At 34.1% G+C, this 17,798-nt stretch overlaps 1 protein-coding gene and 1 long non-coding RNA gene across 2 annotated transcripts; both read left to right on the forward strand.

Annotated features, from left to right (window-relative positions):
• The first annotated feature begins 1,692 nt into the window (after window positions 1-1,692).
• On the forward strand, window positions 1,693-3,406 carry LOC117782041. Its single transcript, XR_004617222.1, has 3 exons — window positions 1,693-1,907; window positions 2,877-3,222; window positions 3,314-3,406. It is a non-coding gene; the product is annotated as an uncharacterized LOC117782041 (long non-coding RNA).
• An 8,773-nt stretch (window positions 3,407-12,179) lies between these two features.
• On the forward strand, window positions 12,180-16,285 carry LOC117781270. The gene is made up of 4 exons (XM_034618023.1): window positions 12,180-12,509; window positions 15,264-15,433; window positions 15,546-15,645; window positions 15,726-16,285. The coding sequence occupies exons 1-4, from the start codon at window positions 12,180-12,182 to the stop codon at window positions 15,921-15,923; spliced, it is 798 nt and encodes a 265-aa protein (XP_034473914.1). The 3' UTR covers window positions 15,924-16,285.
• The last annotated feature ends 1,513 nt before the right edge of the window (window positions 16,286-17,798 follow it).

Genomic DNA, 17,798 nt, shown 5'->3' on the forward strand with positions numbered 1-17,798 from the left:
TAGATTTGGGGCCCCAAACGATGAAAAACATTTATTTTTCTATGGTGCGATTTTTATTAATATTTTTAAAAAACCAAATTTTTTTTTATTCCTTTTTTTTTGAGAGGTGCGCCCACATTTGTCATCATTATTTAAGAATGCCAAAACCGATTTAAAAAGCTTTACTTTTTCTAAAAGCTAATGAATACATCTATAATTCATTACTATAAAATGTAAGAGATATCAATTCTCAACTTAAGAAAATGATGGTATTTTTTTTAGCTTATTTCTTAACTTTTTTTTTTTTTAAATTCGAGGAAAAGTCGAAAAAAATTTGTTACATTTAATTTATTTCTAATTTATTTGCATAGTTGCAATTATTATGCATTTAAGATACGATTCATTAAAATTTATGAAGAGACGGATATATAATGTTATATTGTGTCCAGGCATGTTTTTGTCGACTTTGATGACTTCCTTGTGGAGCGGCATGACCTTTAGTATGAAATTTGTTTGTGTTTTTTGAGATTTCCAAACCAAACTCACAGAATTCAAATTTTTTGTTGTCCTACACATTATGATGAAAGTTGGTTTAAATCGGTTAGCTATATTATATAGTTGCCATAGGAACGATCGCTCGAAAATCAAGTTTTAGTATGAAAAACTTTTTTGTTTTATGAGAAATCTTAACCAAACTTATACAATATGCATTTAACTTAGTTTTATATATCCTGACCAAAGTTGGTTCAAATCGGACCACTATATCATATAGCTGTCATAGGACCGATCGGTTCAATATTAAGTCTTAGTATGAAAAACTTTTTTGTTTAATGAAATATTTTAACCAAACTAATAGAATATGCATTTAAGTTAGACCTATATATCCTGACCAAAGTTGGTTCTAGTCGAACCACTATATCATATAGCTGTCATAGGACTGATCGGGCGAAATCCAAGTCTTAGTATGAAAAACTTTTTTTCATAGTAAGTTCGAAGTCTCCGACAGTAGAGTAGCCACGCGAGCAAAGCGAGCAGGGGGCGGAGCTCCCTAGTTTTTCTTTATAATTAAAGAAAAAAATTTTTTTAAATATGAAATACGTTCAACAACTAAATTTATATATTTTACTTTTTGCCTGCATTAATGATAAAGTTACAATATCAAAAGCAAAAGCAATTGCAAAAATTTCTGATATCCCCAATTTAATAAATACTTCATTTTGTCAAATCTCTCAAATTTTTTTTTAGAAATTTGAAAGATATGGTTTCATGTTTTCAGGAACACTAACAATTGCTTTTGGGTTTCTTTTGCACTGTTAGAGATTTGTAAAACACACCTGATTTTTAAGGTAATGTCCGAAAGTATGCAGCACTTTGACTGTAGATTCTTAGTGACAGCCTAAAGATCACAACACAAGAAAGACGTCACTATTGTCTTCTCAATATTCCCAACACTTGCACTAGATATCAACAGCTGACTCTACTACAACTGCCGGGACGCGATTCAGCTATATTGAACAAAAGTAGTAAGAAAACTCACAAACAAAAATAACACCCGTAGATTCAGATGCATAGTCCAGTTAACTTATTGTTGTAAATTCGTGGCCACCGCTATATAAAACGATGCTCTATCACTTCAAGAGAGCTAGAGGTCATAGCATTTTCTGTTAATTTCGGATTAATGTGTGTCTGAATTCCTGTTTAGAATGTTCACGTGGTGTCGATTTTTCTCTTGCTGCTGCAGTTGCAACTGCAGCTGGGGATCTTTGGAAAACGATGCAATAAACTAGATGTGCCACCCAATGGATACTTAATAGAAAGGCGACACTTTTTGCAAGTCGGATGCGACTTCAACTATATACTAGCGGGCAAATCGACAATTAGATGTGGAAAATATGGACGACCCTATGATAAGAGAATCTTCTCTGCCAGTAAGTACACTCAGAAAAAAAAAATCATGATTTCCGTACTTAAACAGGCCATTTTCAAGTACAAACGATCTCAAAAGCTGTCTAAGTTCGAAATTTCTTAAGTTTAGAACAAAAATATTATTTCAATTTCGGCTTTCGCATGTACGGAAATCTTAAAATGAGATTTTTCGGGGATATTTTAAGTACGCTTTGGGCTTAATTCAAGTCTGAAAAAATTGAAAACATACTACTTTAAGTACACAAACATCTTGAACTGAACCCAAAATGTACTTGTTTTTAGTACAAAACATTGTCATAATTAATTAACTTTAATCTTAATACATACTCTAGTATGTGTACTAAAGTTAGGCAAAATACCAAAATTAAATACCATTTAATAATGGTGTATTTTCTTGGTTAGCGACCTTTCGGAATAGGTGCTGATTTTGCCAGCGATCCAAGCTTAACGTCATATTTGCATCGCTATAAATTTCCCAAAGAAATTTCCCAAAACGTACTTGTTTAAAGTACGAAACGATTTTATTTTTAACTTTCTTAATATCTTGAAAAAAAACTATTTTAAGTACAAAAAAATCTTAAACTAGCTTAGTACCAGTAGCTCAGTTGTTTCTGGAAATATCTTTATGAGACTCACGGATTATATATTTTTCATGGTCCTATATATTCTGACTAAGTTTGAATAAAATCGGACTACTATTTTGGATAGCTGCCATAGGAATGTAAAGTCCGAATTCTTAATTTAAGATCGATTCATACTTAATTCAAGATTTTTAGTACACAACAATTCTAAAATTTTATGAACGAAACGGTAAAAATTCAAGTACGGTCGTACCTAATTATAGGATGGAATATTTTTCTGAGTGTACCATTTCCCTAGAGAATTACTCTGGTTCAATGTGATATGACAAGCTTATGATAGATTTTTTGAGTTCGTGCATTTATATATATATTTTCCTTAATCTGATTTAGGACCAGGCTGTGCACGGCCCTCAGATCCGGAGGATGGTAAAATCCAGTTGATAAACGGCTTATCAGCTGTTGTTGAAATTATCATTCGGACCTTACGGGGGCACAACTTGATCACACCCTGCTAAATGCATACGGTGAACACTATATGCTGCTGGAGACTAGCCCATACGCGATTGGCCGCCCACATTTGATATCTCCAATATATTCGAAAGAGTTGAGCTTGAAGAATTTGTGTTGTTTTGCTTTCATTATTACATGTATGGCTCTGGAGTTGGCAGTTTGGTGGTGTCAGTGAAGCCTGATGGGGGGAAATGGGATTGAATGAAATGTGGGAAAATCAGAGACTGTATGTTTGATTGAATTACTGCTTAAGCGGATGCCAATTTGCTTTGATAATACTTTCCCACTATTCGTTTCTCTTTCACTCACTCATTTAGCTATCGAAAGTTGAACATAACTGGCAATCAAGGCAACCAATGGTTGGAGCATACGATTCTCATCGACGAGGTGAACGATGACTTTCAGAGGTGTTCTACAAATATCTAACAGCTCCAAAGCAACCCAAAAGTAATTGTTGGTGTTCCTGAACACAAGCAAGCATTGCCTTCAAATGTCTAAAAATTTGTTGAGAGACTTGACAAAATTTAATATTTATTAAATTTAGTTGAAATATATTTTAAATTGAATAAAAATATGTTCGAAAAAATTAAATCTCTGGCACCAACAATTCGAACGGTTGATTTCAAAAAACATTTCTCTTCAAAATCTCTAGAGATTTTTGGAATTATCAGAATGATTGCGACCAATCAGTGAAAATTATTATATACAGGAAACCGAAACCAACCAATCTCCCAAATCTCCATACACTTTCGGGAGATTTTCGGTTAGTTTCGGTTTCTGTGGCACCCCTGTATATAATAATTTTCACTGAATGGTCGCATTCACCAGGCAGGATTGCTGCCTGATAATTTTTGTGATACCTATGATACTTCTGGCGAACGACAGTGATACCGTATCATTATACCAAATTTTGTGTATCATGATACCTAAGCATGTATCATAAAAAAGGCTGCAGCTTTGTGCTACTTTTCTGCTCCCGTCAGATTTTCTTATCGAAATGCATTGAATACAAATACATTTACTTTGTCAACATTACTCGAGAATGCCAAAACCGATTTTCAAAAGATGTACTTTTCCTGAAAGCTAATGAAAATATTTGCAATTCATCCATACACAGTCTAAGATTTAAGCTAGTAGCTTAAGAGCTATTAATGTTTGAATTAAGAATGTTGTTTTTTTTTATAATTCAAGGAAAACTCGAAGAAATTTCTTAACTTCGGTTTTAATTTTTTTTTTTGCAAAGCTGCATCAACTGAGCGTCGTTTAAAATATGATTCATTAAAGTCTTTTGAGAAACAGCGATATAATAAAAGTTTATATCTATGCATGTTTTTCTTGATTTTTCTGACTTCCTTGTAGAGCGGCATGACCTTTAGTATGAAAATTTGTTGTGTTTTTTGAGATATCCTAACGAAGATCACAGAATTTGAATTACACATTATGACAAATGTTGGTTTAAACCGGTCGACTATATCATACAGTTGATAATATAATTATATTGGGGGTTTTGCTGCTGAAGCATAATTTGCACTCTATGCTCGAGGAGGTCAAAGAAAATAATCGGAAAGCAAAGAAAATTAAATTTATTCAATAATTTCGACACGTGCAGAGCGCTGTATTAAATTTTCGACTATTTGTTTCAATGATAGCTATAAGATATTAATCGGATTTAAGCCTCGGTCAGAATGCAAAAGACTCAACTAGATGCATTTTATATCAGATTCGTTGAGATATCTCAAAAATCAAAATAGAGATTCGTACTAAAACTTTATTTACGACTTTATGATGTAGGGGTCCTATCCAAAAACAAACATAACTTGACCTGCGTATCACATATTAAATGTAAAGTCTGTAGCTGTTATAGTTTCTGAGATTCACGGAGGGCTGTTGATACTGATCAAGAATATATATACTTTGATCTACCAAATATTTAATTATTTAATTATTAATGATTATTCAATTAATTATGCTGAAACTTGTATTTTTAATAGTTAGAAATTATATCCAAGTTTATTCATAGTCCTCAGCACCATTTTCTATTTTCAAAATGTAAAATGTTTGACAGTGTGTACTAGAATTCTTTTTGTAAGTACAAACATACATAAACAAGTTGTACTAGATCGTTCAAAAAGTCCTAGGAATTACAATGAAAACAAATTTTTTTTCTTCAAAAATCAATATATTTATCCAATATAGTCATCGTCCAGCCTAGTACACTTAGTCCAACGGTCTTTTAACATTTCGATTCCTTTTTTGTAATGGTCGGAAAATAGTCCCTCAAAATAGGCTTCAGTTTCCCATTCAACTTTTTCATTGGAGTAAAATTTTTTAACCTGGAGTTTGAAAACAGGTAGTAGTCACTGGGGGCCCAGATCTAGGGAATATGGAGGATGATGAAGCAATTCCCATCTCAATTCTTTTATTTTTTCCATCGTTAAAGCGGCTTTGTGAGATAAAAAAGGATTTTTTTCATTGCCATATGTGGGCGTTGCTTCTTAATTTTGTCATTCACACGATCAAGCAATGCTGATCAATATTCTTTGTTGCATTTTTCACCTTTTTAAGATAGTTGATGTGTATTATACCATGTTCATATCAAAATACACTGGCAAAAACCTTACCAGCCCATCGACTTGCCTTCACAAGCTTTGAACGGCTTTCACCGGCATCTCGCCACTCAGCTGATGACCGATTGGATTCAGGAATGTAGTGTTAGATTCATGTCTCATCCATGGTGATAAATCGATGCAAAAATTCGCTTGGATTACGGTTATACATGTCCAGACATGTAATCGGAATCCTTTTGTTCAATACCTAGAAAATGCGGCACCAGTTGATATGCCCACAGTCTCAGCAATTTCACGCACTTTGACTCTTCGATCAGTCAACACGATTTGACGGACGTATCTGATGATCTCTGGGATAATCACCTCTTTTGGTCTTCCCGAACGTTTCGAGTCTTCAGTGCTCGTACGACCTCGATTAAAGGTGGAATTCCAATCGCAAATGGTTGATTTAATGGTTGATAAAAGAAATTTATTTCAAAATTTTAGTGGCGTACCCTATGTGTCAGTCCGGGGACCTTTCGAACGATCTAGTATTTTGCAAACGTGTGTTCAAACTGTTTGTTTGTGACTGCATTTGTGCAAAATTTTAGTCATTTTGTCTCAAATACTTATTTTACCTGTCTGACCTTACCTTTAATCTATCTTTTTTATATTTTCAGTCATATCATAAAATCGTTTTTAAGTTTAATAATTTAATTGTTAATTTATTAATTTTTATTTAAATTTTGTTTTATTTTGTGCATAATTTTACTTTTTTTCGGAAAATTTTAGTTGACGTTAATAAATACAAAAACAACATGTGGGAAAGGCTATAGTCGAGATCCCGACCATAGGATACCCGTTACTTATTTCAAAATATATGTACTTTAAAGAAAATGCTTGTATTACTATTAAAACAATAAATCGCCATAACTGCCGTTCTATTTGTCTGATCTTGATAAGATTCAGTGGAATAATAGATAATACTAAAAGATAACGTTAAATAATAAATACTTATTAACTTCAAAACTGTGGGTGTGGTGGTTTTTCGCAATTTGCGGGGCGGAGGGGGGCGTCGCTTGAATTTGATACAATCTTAAACTGCGTGGGGTATATAGAAATCTGTGTGCCAAATTTGGTTACTCCACCTCTTTTAGTCTCCGAGATCCTTTTGTTTATACAGACGAACAGACTATTTTTCGCGATTTGCAGAGCCGAAAGGGGGCGTGTCCAAAATTTACAACATACTTGACCTGCGTGGGGTCTATAGAAATCTGTGTGTAAAAGTTTGGTATCTCTATCTCTTATAGTCTCTAAGATCTAGCCGCTCACACGGACGGATAGACGGACAGACACAAATGGCTATAACGACTCGGCTGTTGAAGCTGATCAAGAATATATTACTTTATGGGGTCGGAGATGCCTCCTTCTCCTTGTTACATACATTCCAACGAACACAATATGCCCTTTTACTTATTTTTTAAGTAACGGGTATAAAAATACAAATGCAAATATTAATATTGGTTAAGTTACTATATGTTTCCATTTTTAATTTTTTTTTATAATTTTTTTCGAGAAAAGTATAAAAATATTTAAAAATGTTTAAAAATATTTTAGTTTCCTTAAATAACTTAAAATAAATCGATGTTGAATTTAATTAGAGGGAAAACAATGAAAAAAAGTCGTTGTTTAGTTATAGTTGTAGAGGTTTGGTAAAGATATAGCATTTCAAAGACTACAAGAAGTTTTAAAAAAATTATTCAAGAAGATAAACTTGTTGCTCAACTTGGAACATATTTGTCACTATCAAACAAGAAAAGGTACACTCCCAAAATTATTCAATGATAAATGTAAGCTATCTTTAAGGAAGCTGCAGATTTGCGGTAGCCGGCAAATTTGAAATTCTCACAATAATCGTTAATTTATTTGTTTGCTTTGATTTTTTTATCAATCATCCTAAAAGTATGCAATTAATTTTGTTGTTTGGTATTCCCCTAAGCTGCCTATAAGTATGCAATGCTACTCATTAAGCTTAAAGTTGGCAACAGTGCACTGCAGTGATTCAAACCGCCTGCCTTCCGACCGTATCCCAATCTCTGTTCAATCATCTCTAAATTTAAACTTCTGCTAAGACGGAAATCTATTTTCGGACTTTGAGAACTTATATCATATGTTTGTATTTCAATCGATTCAATTGATGCTTCAAATTGCATTTTGCCAGAGCAAATACAAAAGAAATTCAACGTGCAAATGGCATTCGAGTTGGTCCTTAAAGTAAACAAGCTATAGCAGCTATTCACACGCACACACATACACACAGACACAGAGGGAGACGCTTTGTGTACTTACTCATAGCTCATGTCGCCGTACTTTCGCTTATCCTTTGTCGTATAGTAGGCACGCATTTTAGCACCTTTAGGTATTACAAATAAATCCTTAGGTTTATCTCAGTTCGCACATCTATGTATGCCGTGTTATGTCCTTGACATTATGTTATGTTTTTGCTGTTTGCATCGTACGTTAATTGTTTGTGTGCTACATTTTGTGGCAAACTGCTTTTTGTGCGCTTTCAATCAAACATTTTCCACACAATTGGGTTTGTCCTGCTGCCCCCCTTCGTCCAGCCGCGAAACGAACTTGTAATGTTTCGGAATTTGTTACCTGGAGCAGCTACAGTCGCCTCTGCTGCCTGCCCATCAAATACTGGATGCTGTGTGGGCTCTGGCTGCCCTTCGGACGCCAAAGTAATATTATCTCTCTCTCTCTCTCTCTCTCTTAATTTCTCACTCAAGCACTCTGTGTTTTGACAGTTTTCTGGGCTGCCAGAAACATTGCTTACTGCGCAGGACCTTTATTTTGACAGCTGCCAGGGATGCTGCGCTGGATTGTACACTGCAAAAATTTAATCGGTTTTTTTTATACCCGTTACTTAAAAAATAAGTAAAAGGGTATATTTTGTTCGTTGGAATGTATGTAACAGGAGGCATCTCCGACCCCATAAAGTATATATATTCTTGATCAGCATCAATAACCGAGTTGATATAGCCATGTGAGTCCGTCCGTCTGTCTGTCTGTCTGTATATAGAAAAGTAATACAAGTAATTTCTTTATTTTTATTTTTTGTATATTGAAATAAGTAACGGGTATCCCATAGTCGGGATCTCGACTGTAGCCTTTCCCACTTGTTTTTGTAATTAATTTGTGTATTTAATTTAATTTTAAATAATATCCGTGTAACTATAGAAAATCTAAAAAATATCTCATAGTTAAAATCATTTAAACATGAGAGGGCTCTGCCCCCTGCTCGCTTCGCTCGCGGTGAGGTGCGCTACAGTCGAGCACGCTCGACAGTAGGATACCATGAGCCCAGGTACTCTTTTATAAAAGTTGATTTTCGACCAATTGTTCCTATGGCAGCTATATGATATATGGTACCGATTTGAACCAAATCTGGTTAGAATGTACAAAACCAACATTTATGCATATTCTATCAGTTTGGTTAGGATGTCTTAAAAAACAAAAAACTTTTTCATACTAAAACTTGACTTTCTACCGATCGGTCCTATAACAGCTATATGATATAGTAGACCGATTAAAACGAACTTCAATCAGGATAGACAAAACCAAGATAAAAGCATATTCTATCAGTTTGGTTAAGATAACTGAACAAACAAAAATCTTTTTCATACTAAGACCTTATTTTCGATTGAGCGTCTCTATTGCAGCTATATGATATAGTGGACCGATTTGAACCAAATTTTGTCAGGATGTATAATACCAGCCCAGATGCATTTTCTATTAGTTTGATTCTGACATCTTGACAAACAAACAATTTTTCCATACTAAAACTTCATTTTCGATGTATCGCTCCTATGGCAGCTATATGATATAGTGGTCCGATCCAAAAATAAAAACAAACTCGATCTGCCCATGGTATCCAGGAACCTACATACCAAGTTTGAAGTCTCTAGCTCTTATGGTCTCTGAAATCGACGCGCTCAAATAGACGGACGGACGGACAGACAGACGGACTTGGCTCAATCGACTCGGCTGTTGATCCTGATACATTCTGTTACATACATTCTGCCAAACACATTATTCCCTTTTATGCCCATTTTCAATGGGCTCAGGGTAAAAAAATCGTCGATAATAATTTTTTTTTTACTTTTAAAATATGTAATGTGTAAATTTAATCTAAATAACATTGATTAACTTGCATAACAAAAAATTGTATAAATCATATTGTTTAAATTTCACAGGCTTTTTATTTAATTTAAAAATGATTTTTAAATACAGTCGAACTTCCCTAACTCGAATGGGAAACTACAATTCATTCAAGTTAAATTGTGATCTTTTTAATTTTTTTTTTTTATCTTGTAGGGCTTACAAGCTTACTAAAAAGATAAAAAGTCTGAAACTATTGACAACAAACTCATATGTTATATTCAAATTGCGAGCTGTTAAATTTTTTGTATCGTTAAAGTTCAACAAAAAAAAAAAAAAAATATCAGGAATTAGTTACTAAAATTCATACACTTCAAATTGCTTTTACTCTTACTTTACTTACTTTAACTTTTAAGTTTTTTAATAGTCTCTGAGATCCCTTTGGTCAAACAGACGAGCGAATGGGTTTTCGCTATTTGAGGGGGCGGAGGGGGGCGTGGCTTCAATTTGAGACAAACTAGATCTGCGTGGGGTATATAGAAGTCTGTGAGTGAAAGTTTGGTATCTCTATCTCTTATAGTCTCTGAGATCCTTTTGTTCATACGGACGGACTGACGGACAGACACACATGGCTGTACCGACTCGGCTATTGATGCAGATCAATAGTATATATACTTTATAGTTTCGGACATGCCTCCTTCTCCCTGTTACATACATTCCAACGAACACAATATACCCTTTTACTTAATTTTTTAAGTAACGGGTATAAAAAGGGCTTACAGTTTGGTTAAGACCATGTAGTGATCAGCACTTGTAAAGTTATTGGTTTGCGAATAAACAGTCAACGTTTTTAGGGCGATTTCTACATCGCTCATGGAGGGCTGGCAAATATCATCCTCCACCGAGCCTTCGTCATCACTTTCTTCTTCGCTTAAAATAGTTTCAATTAAATCGGAGCTATTCGACTTATAAAATTTCTAGTTACGGAAGCAGAATTGCTTGAAATTCGCTCAGTAAACGCTATTGTCAGTCAATTTTGTTCGAGTTAGAGAAATTTCGAGTTATAGTAGTTCGAGTTAGGGAAGTTCGACTGTATTATAATTGAACAAATTTAAAGAGCTAAAGTAACCAAGTATAACATACGGATTTAGAAAAGCCCCACGATTAATTTTTTTTATTTTTTCAAAATATCGAAAAATCACCACACCCACAGTTTTTAATATTAATCTTTTTTTGAAATTATCTTAACTATTATTATATGTTTAACTTATTTAAGTATTTTAAGAAATATTTAACTTTTATTACATAAATACAAGTATGACAAATAATCGTTTTTACCACATAGTCAGAATAACATAACAAGTGTGGCATATTTAATTCGGTTTCTTATTGCAATTCATTTTATTTCGTTTTTAAATAAGCCAAATATTAAACAACGATGCCAAATATTTAAGAGAATCTCACATATGTACATCTTACCACTTGTTGCCTTTTGCTGTTACTAAGTGTTTCTACTTTATGGCTGATTATTGTGATTTGCATGTTGCAAATGCCACACGTTGGGTTAATTGAGAAACTTGTATGTGATTGGAATGATTTTATGAGGTCAAGAAACGCATCGACTGAGTTTATGGCCAATGAACTTGCTGACAGCCTACCCGCAGAGTCCTCTGAGTTCAGTGTGGAATGAAGGATATGTATGTGATTCAATATCAAGATTTGTTTCTTGATTTGTATTTGATTTAAACTTGTTTTTTTTTTTATTTTAAAATAATGTACGTATTTTTAGCCACTGGAAAGCTATTTTTAAAAATGCAACATGGCTTTAAGTACCGATTCAAAAAGGGGCGGTTATCAGACATGCAAATCCTTTAGCTGTCGCTCAAGAAGTTAAGGACTTCCTGTGGCGTTTGCCTTTTGCTCATTAGGACGAAAAAACGCAGTTGCCAATGATGAAAGCACAGGCGTATCAATTGGGCTGCAACAACTACCCGTAAGTTCATGTGTGTGAGTGGGTGTGTGTGTGTTAATAACTTTGCTGCAGGCAAACATGGATTTTTATGTTCAATAATTACAACAACAACAAAACATAGGAAAGCGTAAATCACAAGACTGAAAAGAGCATTTCTCTGTTGACGTCTTTCTCCTGCCCACAGCTTCAACTGCCCCGCTGACCCCTCGTGTCTTTGAACGCCATTTCAAGTAGACGATTAACAAGCGTTTGTAATGTTTCATTATTGTAAAAAATGAGCAGAAAAAAATCATAAATGGAATGAATGGAGATGCTGACGAAATCTTGCTATAAAAGCGGGCAGCACATTAAGGCAACGCTTCAGTTGAAATTTCAAACTGTGCTCGGTCAGCGGAAAAACTGTGAAAATTGCAGCTAGAAATATTGACATTAATTAGTAACCAGAAGGTGCAACACAACTTCCGCCTTCCACCTTCCACCTTACCCACCACAGAGAGTAGCATGTTGCAGCGTCGCTTGGAAAATCAGAAACAGCGGAGAATACGTCGCCAGCAGCTGGAGAGGATCGGCATCAGTCGAAAAGCGAACTATTTGCCTGGTGTGTTAATTGTGCTGTTGGTGTTGCTGCAGAGTTTCGAGCTGCACATGTGTCGGCAATTGATGCGACGCAGCGGCAATTCATTGCTCAAGGATACGAGCGAGAACAGCCAGAGGATGGAGGAGTTAGCCAGGAGCGAAAAGCGTACCGTTGCAGAGACAAGCGTTGGCCAGCCGGAGGAGATTTTTAGTGCGCCTAACGATGCCGCTGACATGAGCTATGATGAGTACCCGGTGAGTAATGACACCCCTCGGGGGTGAAGGTAACGACGGTGACGGCGACTCTGTCAGGGGGTGAACTGGCAAAGCAATTCCTGTGTAGGCATTTGGTCAAACCCAAAAGTCGTATCATCTTACAGCATTACAAATTTTGAAACTGTATATTTTGCATTTGATTGCTTGCCCTGCAGGTGAATTTGTTCTACGGTCCTTACTTTGATATTGTTCTGCACTTCCTACTCTAACCCTCCCCTCTAACTTGCCCCGCTGACGTCACACATAAAATAATGTTGGCTTTATTTGCGAAAATGTCAAGCCATGAAATATTCCTGTGGGCGTCTTCAAATTGCGCATACGCCATGTTATACAAATTTTATATGCGCTTAAAGCGCATTTACATAAGTGTACTAAAGTACATTTGTGTACATTTTAAAACCTAACATCTGTACTATTTTATTTTGATATATTTTATGTTTTCAATATATTTAACTTTTTTATTGCAGCTTGTATTGAATTTTTAATATTGATTTTTTCACTTGATTAATTTATATAATTTAAAAAAGGAACCCAGAAATTTTCAAAGTGTTTCTTCGAAAGCAATTCTTTTAAAAATCTCATAAGATTTTCATACAAAGCTGCCTACGCCCTAGGTAATCTGTATTCTTTGACCCTTATGTTTATAGGCAGCTATGTGCAAGGGGCGGACCAAATCTTTTTTTTTTTTTGTTCAAAGTATTTTACACACCACAAGTCTTCAAAGATTTTTAAAATAGTTGCATTTGAACAGAAAATTTGGAAAATGTAGAAGTTTTTTATATTTCATATCATATTTTGAACATATTTTCAATGACACAAAAGTCGACTGATGTAAATTAATTGCCAATTTCAACCAAATTATAAATGAAAGGCACACTTTATAAAAGAAATATATTCATTAATTTTTTATTTCATGCAATTTGTTAACACTTTAAAAATAATTGAATTTAATAAACCCAAAAGAACAAAAAAAGCAATTGTCGGTGTCCCAAGTACCAAAAATGAGTCAAGTCAATAGTGAAAATTGTTTCTTTAAATTAAATTCAATTTTAAGGGCCAGTTTTTCAAAGCCTCCTTAAACTGTTTTGTAGCTATCCATTTTATAAAGTTAACTGTTTGCAAAAGTCTTCCATAAGCATTTGCAATTATTCATTCGACTTATAATGTATAAGCATCACTTTGAATTGTAAAATGCTTTAAAGCAGTTCATTTTTGGTGAAAGGTGGCAGCATTAAGGAGTGACGTCAAGAAATTAAATTAAAAATTTACAAAATCGACAAGTGAAGCGACAAGTTGCGGCCCAAAAATGGAGCAAGCTTCTTTTTTCAAAATATTCGTAAATAAAAAATGCAATATCAGCCAAAACCTCGAAAAAGTTTAGTATAACATGATAGACTCTCTTATTTTTAGTAGCAGAAACGATTAGTCACCTGCTATCTCAACTACTCTCCTAACTGCTTTATTTATAAATCACCTTTGACTTATAAGTCGAATGAACTAACCGACAGTGTTTAAAAATCACATTGCTCCAGTGTGATAATGAAAAACGAAATTGCCTCTATACGACAAATTACCAAGCATATAGGGTTTAAGGAGACATTGAAAAATATAAATGACAAACAATTCTTTTTAAATTATTTTTTTTAACAAATATGTTAATAATTAATAATTTTGCACAGATTTAAAATGGATTTATGACAGCCGACTTTTGTGTATCCAAATTCATACACAATACCATTTAAGCAATAAAGTTTTCAAATTTTTATATTTTATTTTTGTATTTGATGTGAAGTATTAGAACTCTGGGTAGATTTCGGATTTATTTATGTATCAAATGGAATCTTTTTACATTTTTTGTGCTTGGAAAACTTTTAAAATTATGTTTCATATTGCATTGCAGCTCCAAAAATGTTTCATTTAAATATTTTTATTATTCCATCACAGTGCGTTGATATATCTGCAATAACTAGTAATCCGGAGAGGTAAAAGAAGGCAACATTGTTATATCTTATCATATGTACGGCAAATGAAGATAGCACCAAATGATCGTGATGAAAATCACTACAAGAGTCAACTTGTAGTTTTACCCTACGTAATTGTATAAAAGCTTTCAGAAATTGAAAAAAAAAATATGTGACTCTAAGATTAAATCATCAGAGGTACCTCAGAAGTAAACCACGTACAAAATACTTGATTTATGCACGATTCTGTTAGTTAGATAAATTTAGGCTGCATTGATATTGTTAATGTTGAGTCTTTGCCATTTTATCCAACATGCGGATAATTAATTAATTTAATAATAATATTCTTAATACATACTTTAGAACGAAACTAAATTTAAAAAGTACATGCTTAAATCATAAGTTATTAGCCTTTTCTGTGTATATTTCAAAATAGGCATAAGATTCCAGATTTAATTTTTATTTTGAAGCTTTGAATAGAATTTATCCTAGTTGCATTAATGCTTAGTATGTAATAATGATCATTTCTTAACTTCATTAAATATAAATTTGCCAGCTCAAACTAAATTCAAACCGTGAAGTGTTTCCGAAATTAAATTATATCAATTAAAAGCAATTCACATCTGAATAGTCTTGCCGAAGGCCGGATAGTTCCCTTACCATCAGTATTTAATAAGGCTTAGCTCAATAAAAAAAAATTCAAAAATAATCTTAGTTAGAAGTCACTCACTTATAATAATTTCAAATTTTAACTTCTCATTTCATATTCTAGATGGTTGTACCAAAACGAGCTGCTTTGTTGTTGGATCGTCTAATGGTTGCACTGCATCATGCGTTGGAGAACGAACGGGAAGGTCACCGCATTGGAGACTTCTATGCCAATAAAAACATGATACAATTAAAGCCAATCGACTACAAGAATGGAATTGAGCAGCTGCAGCCGTCAGAAGAAGGTAAACTTCAAAAATGAATTATTAAATTTATGGCGATAATAATAATTTATTTTATTTAATTTTTGTATATTGAATTTAGGTGTCAGTATTCCATCAAATAGCAACAGTTTTCATATGTATAGCGATGACGATCCAGGCGCTGGATTGTTGGATTATGATTTTAAAGATTTAAATCAAATAAATCGCGCGACTGGCGAAACAGTAAGTTGGATATTGAAACCTAAATATGCAATTAAAGAACAAATCAATTAGCATCGGACAAATGTGTAAGAAAATTTCAGTTAATGGCAAAGAGCTTTCAGAGAAGAGCCGGCGGCGTTGGCACTACTGTGCTGGGTAACATGGAGGCGGCAACTTCGACGCCCGGATCAACGGCTGCAGCTGGAGCTGGTCCTGGTGGCAGGCGCGTCCATCACGTTGTCAATGGAGGTGGTCGCATGTATTGGCGCTGTTATTTCAATGCCGTCAGTTGTTTCTAAGTCAACACAAAACTAAAAACAAAGCCAACTAAAACAGAAGTAAAAGACAATTTTCAATAATTTTTTTGGCTCCAGGTTCGGCTCCAGCTTTTGATAATCCGAATAATTAAATAAAACACGAAAATAGAAAAGCACTTTACGTTTCCTTGGCCTGCTATGAAAGTTGTTCGTGTAATTAACTGAAATCATCCGTAAACATGAATTGTAAACTGCAAACTGTATTTGAATTTTGTAAATGTATAGATGTATCTAAGTACGAATATCTCTTGCCATTGACTTATAAACTTGTAACACTTATTCCTGTGTATATCGATACAGCTGTGCTAGTTTGTGCACTGCCTAATAAATAAACTAGACATCTATCTATTACAGCTACTCATCATTCATAAATTTTCCATCTCTATGTATCTATAGTGTATATAATAGTAGTGGCATCGTAATCATAAATAAAGTGGAATTTGTTGCTGTGTAGGTTGCAAACAGCCAGACGCTAATTCGCACTGACTAATATTGATTGGCAAGGCCATAAAACTTCAGGAGCAATTCAAACACACACACATCTACCTAAATCTCTTTTTATCAGTGAATCAAACTCTCAAATAATTCTATTTGTTGGCCAAAAGTTAGTTCAATGTAAATATACGTTGATATTTCAACTGCAGCTTTACCATTTGTTAAAATAATAACATATTTTTTATATACTGCGAAATGTTGGAAGAAGAGCCACGTAAGCAAATAAAGTTATCTGATTTTATTTATTTTACAAGTTTGATCTTTGTTATACCCTATCATCTATATATCTTTACTTCGGTCGTTATCAATGGTCGATCTAAGAATCTATAAGTGCTAGCGTAAAAATATGTAGTGTATATTAAATCATGGTTTACTCTTAATGTTGAATATTCTCGTTCTTTCCAACGGAAGAAAAACTTATTATAATTAGAAAATTATGGATATAGCGTTGCATACTGATGTAACCTTTGGTATAAAGATACTCGACCAAGTTCTGATTCTACACTTATCCTTTTGCGACTATCTTGTAATAAACACATAAGTTATGCAATAAACAGTGTAAAACGTGCTAATTAGCACTAGCGCCATCTGGAGGTCGTAGCCATCAAAGCGTTTCTTTTTGATTGTAAGGCTTTAGAAACATTTCAATAGGTTATTTTGGATGTTATTTACAGACATATGTATTAGGTTACTTCAGATCTGCTTGCAGGGTATCTGTAGTCGACCACTATGGAAGGCAATCATTAAATATCTCTTAGATTAGTTTCTCATTCCAAGTTACTAGTTGTTTACGAGTTAAATAGTTAGAAAAGTAACTGAAATTATAGTTTACGCTGGAACAGTCAAAGGGTTGCATGGCACTTTTTAAGGGTATTTCAACCTGAGATTGATGCAAATGCTGCGCTCGAGAAGTTAAGTCAAAGTTTAGCCAACAAGTTGCGTTTCAGTAATGCATATCATTATGGCCGCTTATAAAGTCAATTGGCCTGATCGTATTGCGTGTGCAACGCACGTAATTGACTTTATGGCCAAGTTTAATTGCCTGTTTACTGTCAGTTGCAAGTGGCAAGTTTTATTGGCTTATATTGAAAATTAATGATTGCTGCATTACAAATTTATGTGCCGCACCCGTTTGTTAATTGTTGTTCGTTGATGAGACCAAAAAAATAATCAACATTATTGCTTTATCATATAAAATGGGTGCTCATAAATCAAAGTTTTTGTCGCAATGACGTCATTGTTCGAGCGCCCCGCTAAGTATGCAACAAGTTTTGCTAATCAACAGGTGACTTCAGTACTCACCATACGCACACGAACGAGCAAAGTTATCGTGCTGTGCGTGTGGTGAATAGTCAAGCTCTT

Source organism: Drosophila innubila (genome assembly GCF_004354385.1).
Source record: "Drosophila innubila isolate TH190305 chromosome 2L unlocalized genomic scaffold, UK_Dinn_1.0 4_B_2L, whole genome shotgun sequence".
NCBI lineage: Eukaryota > Metazoa > Arthropoda > Insecta > Diptera > Drosophilidae > Drosophila > Drosophila innubila.

Coding starts and splice junctions, on each gene's coding strand:
- LOC117781270 (XM_034618023.1), top strand. CDS start 12,180: ATGTTGCAGCGTCGCTTGGAAAATCAGAAACAGCGGAGAATACGTCGC. Junction 12,510..15,263: donor TGAGCTATGATGAGTACCCG/GTGAGTAATGAC, acceptor TTCATATTCTAG/ATGGTTGTACCAAAACGAGC. Junction 15,646..15,725: donor ATCGCGCGACTGGCGAAACA/GTAAGTTGGATA, acceptor AGAAAATTTCAG/TTAATGGCAAAGAGCTTTCA.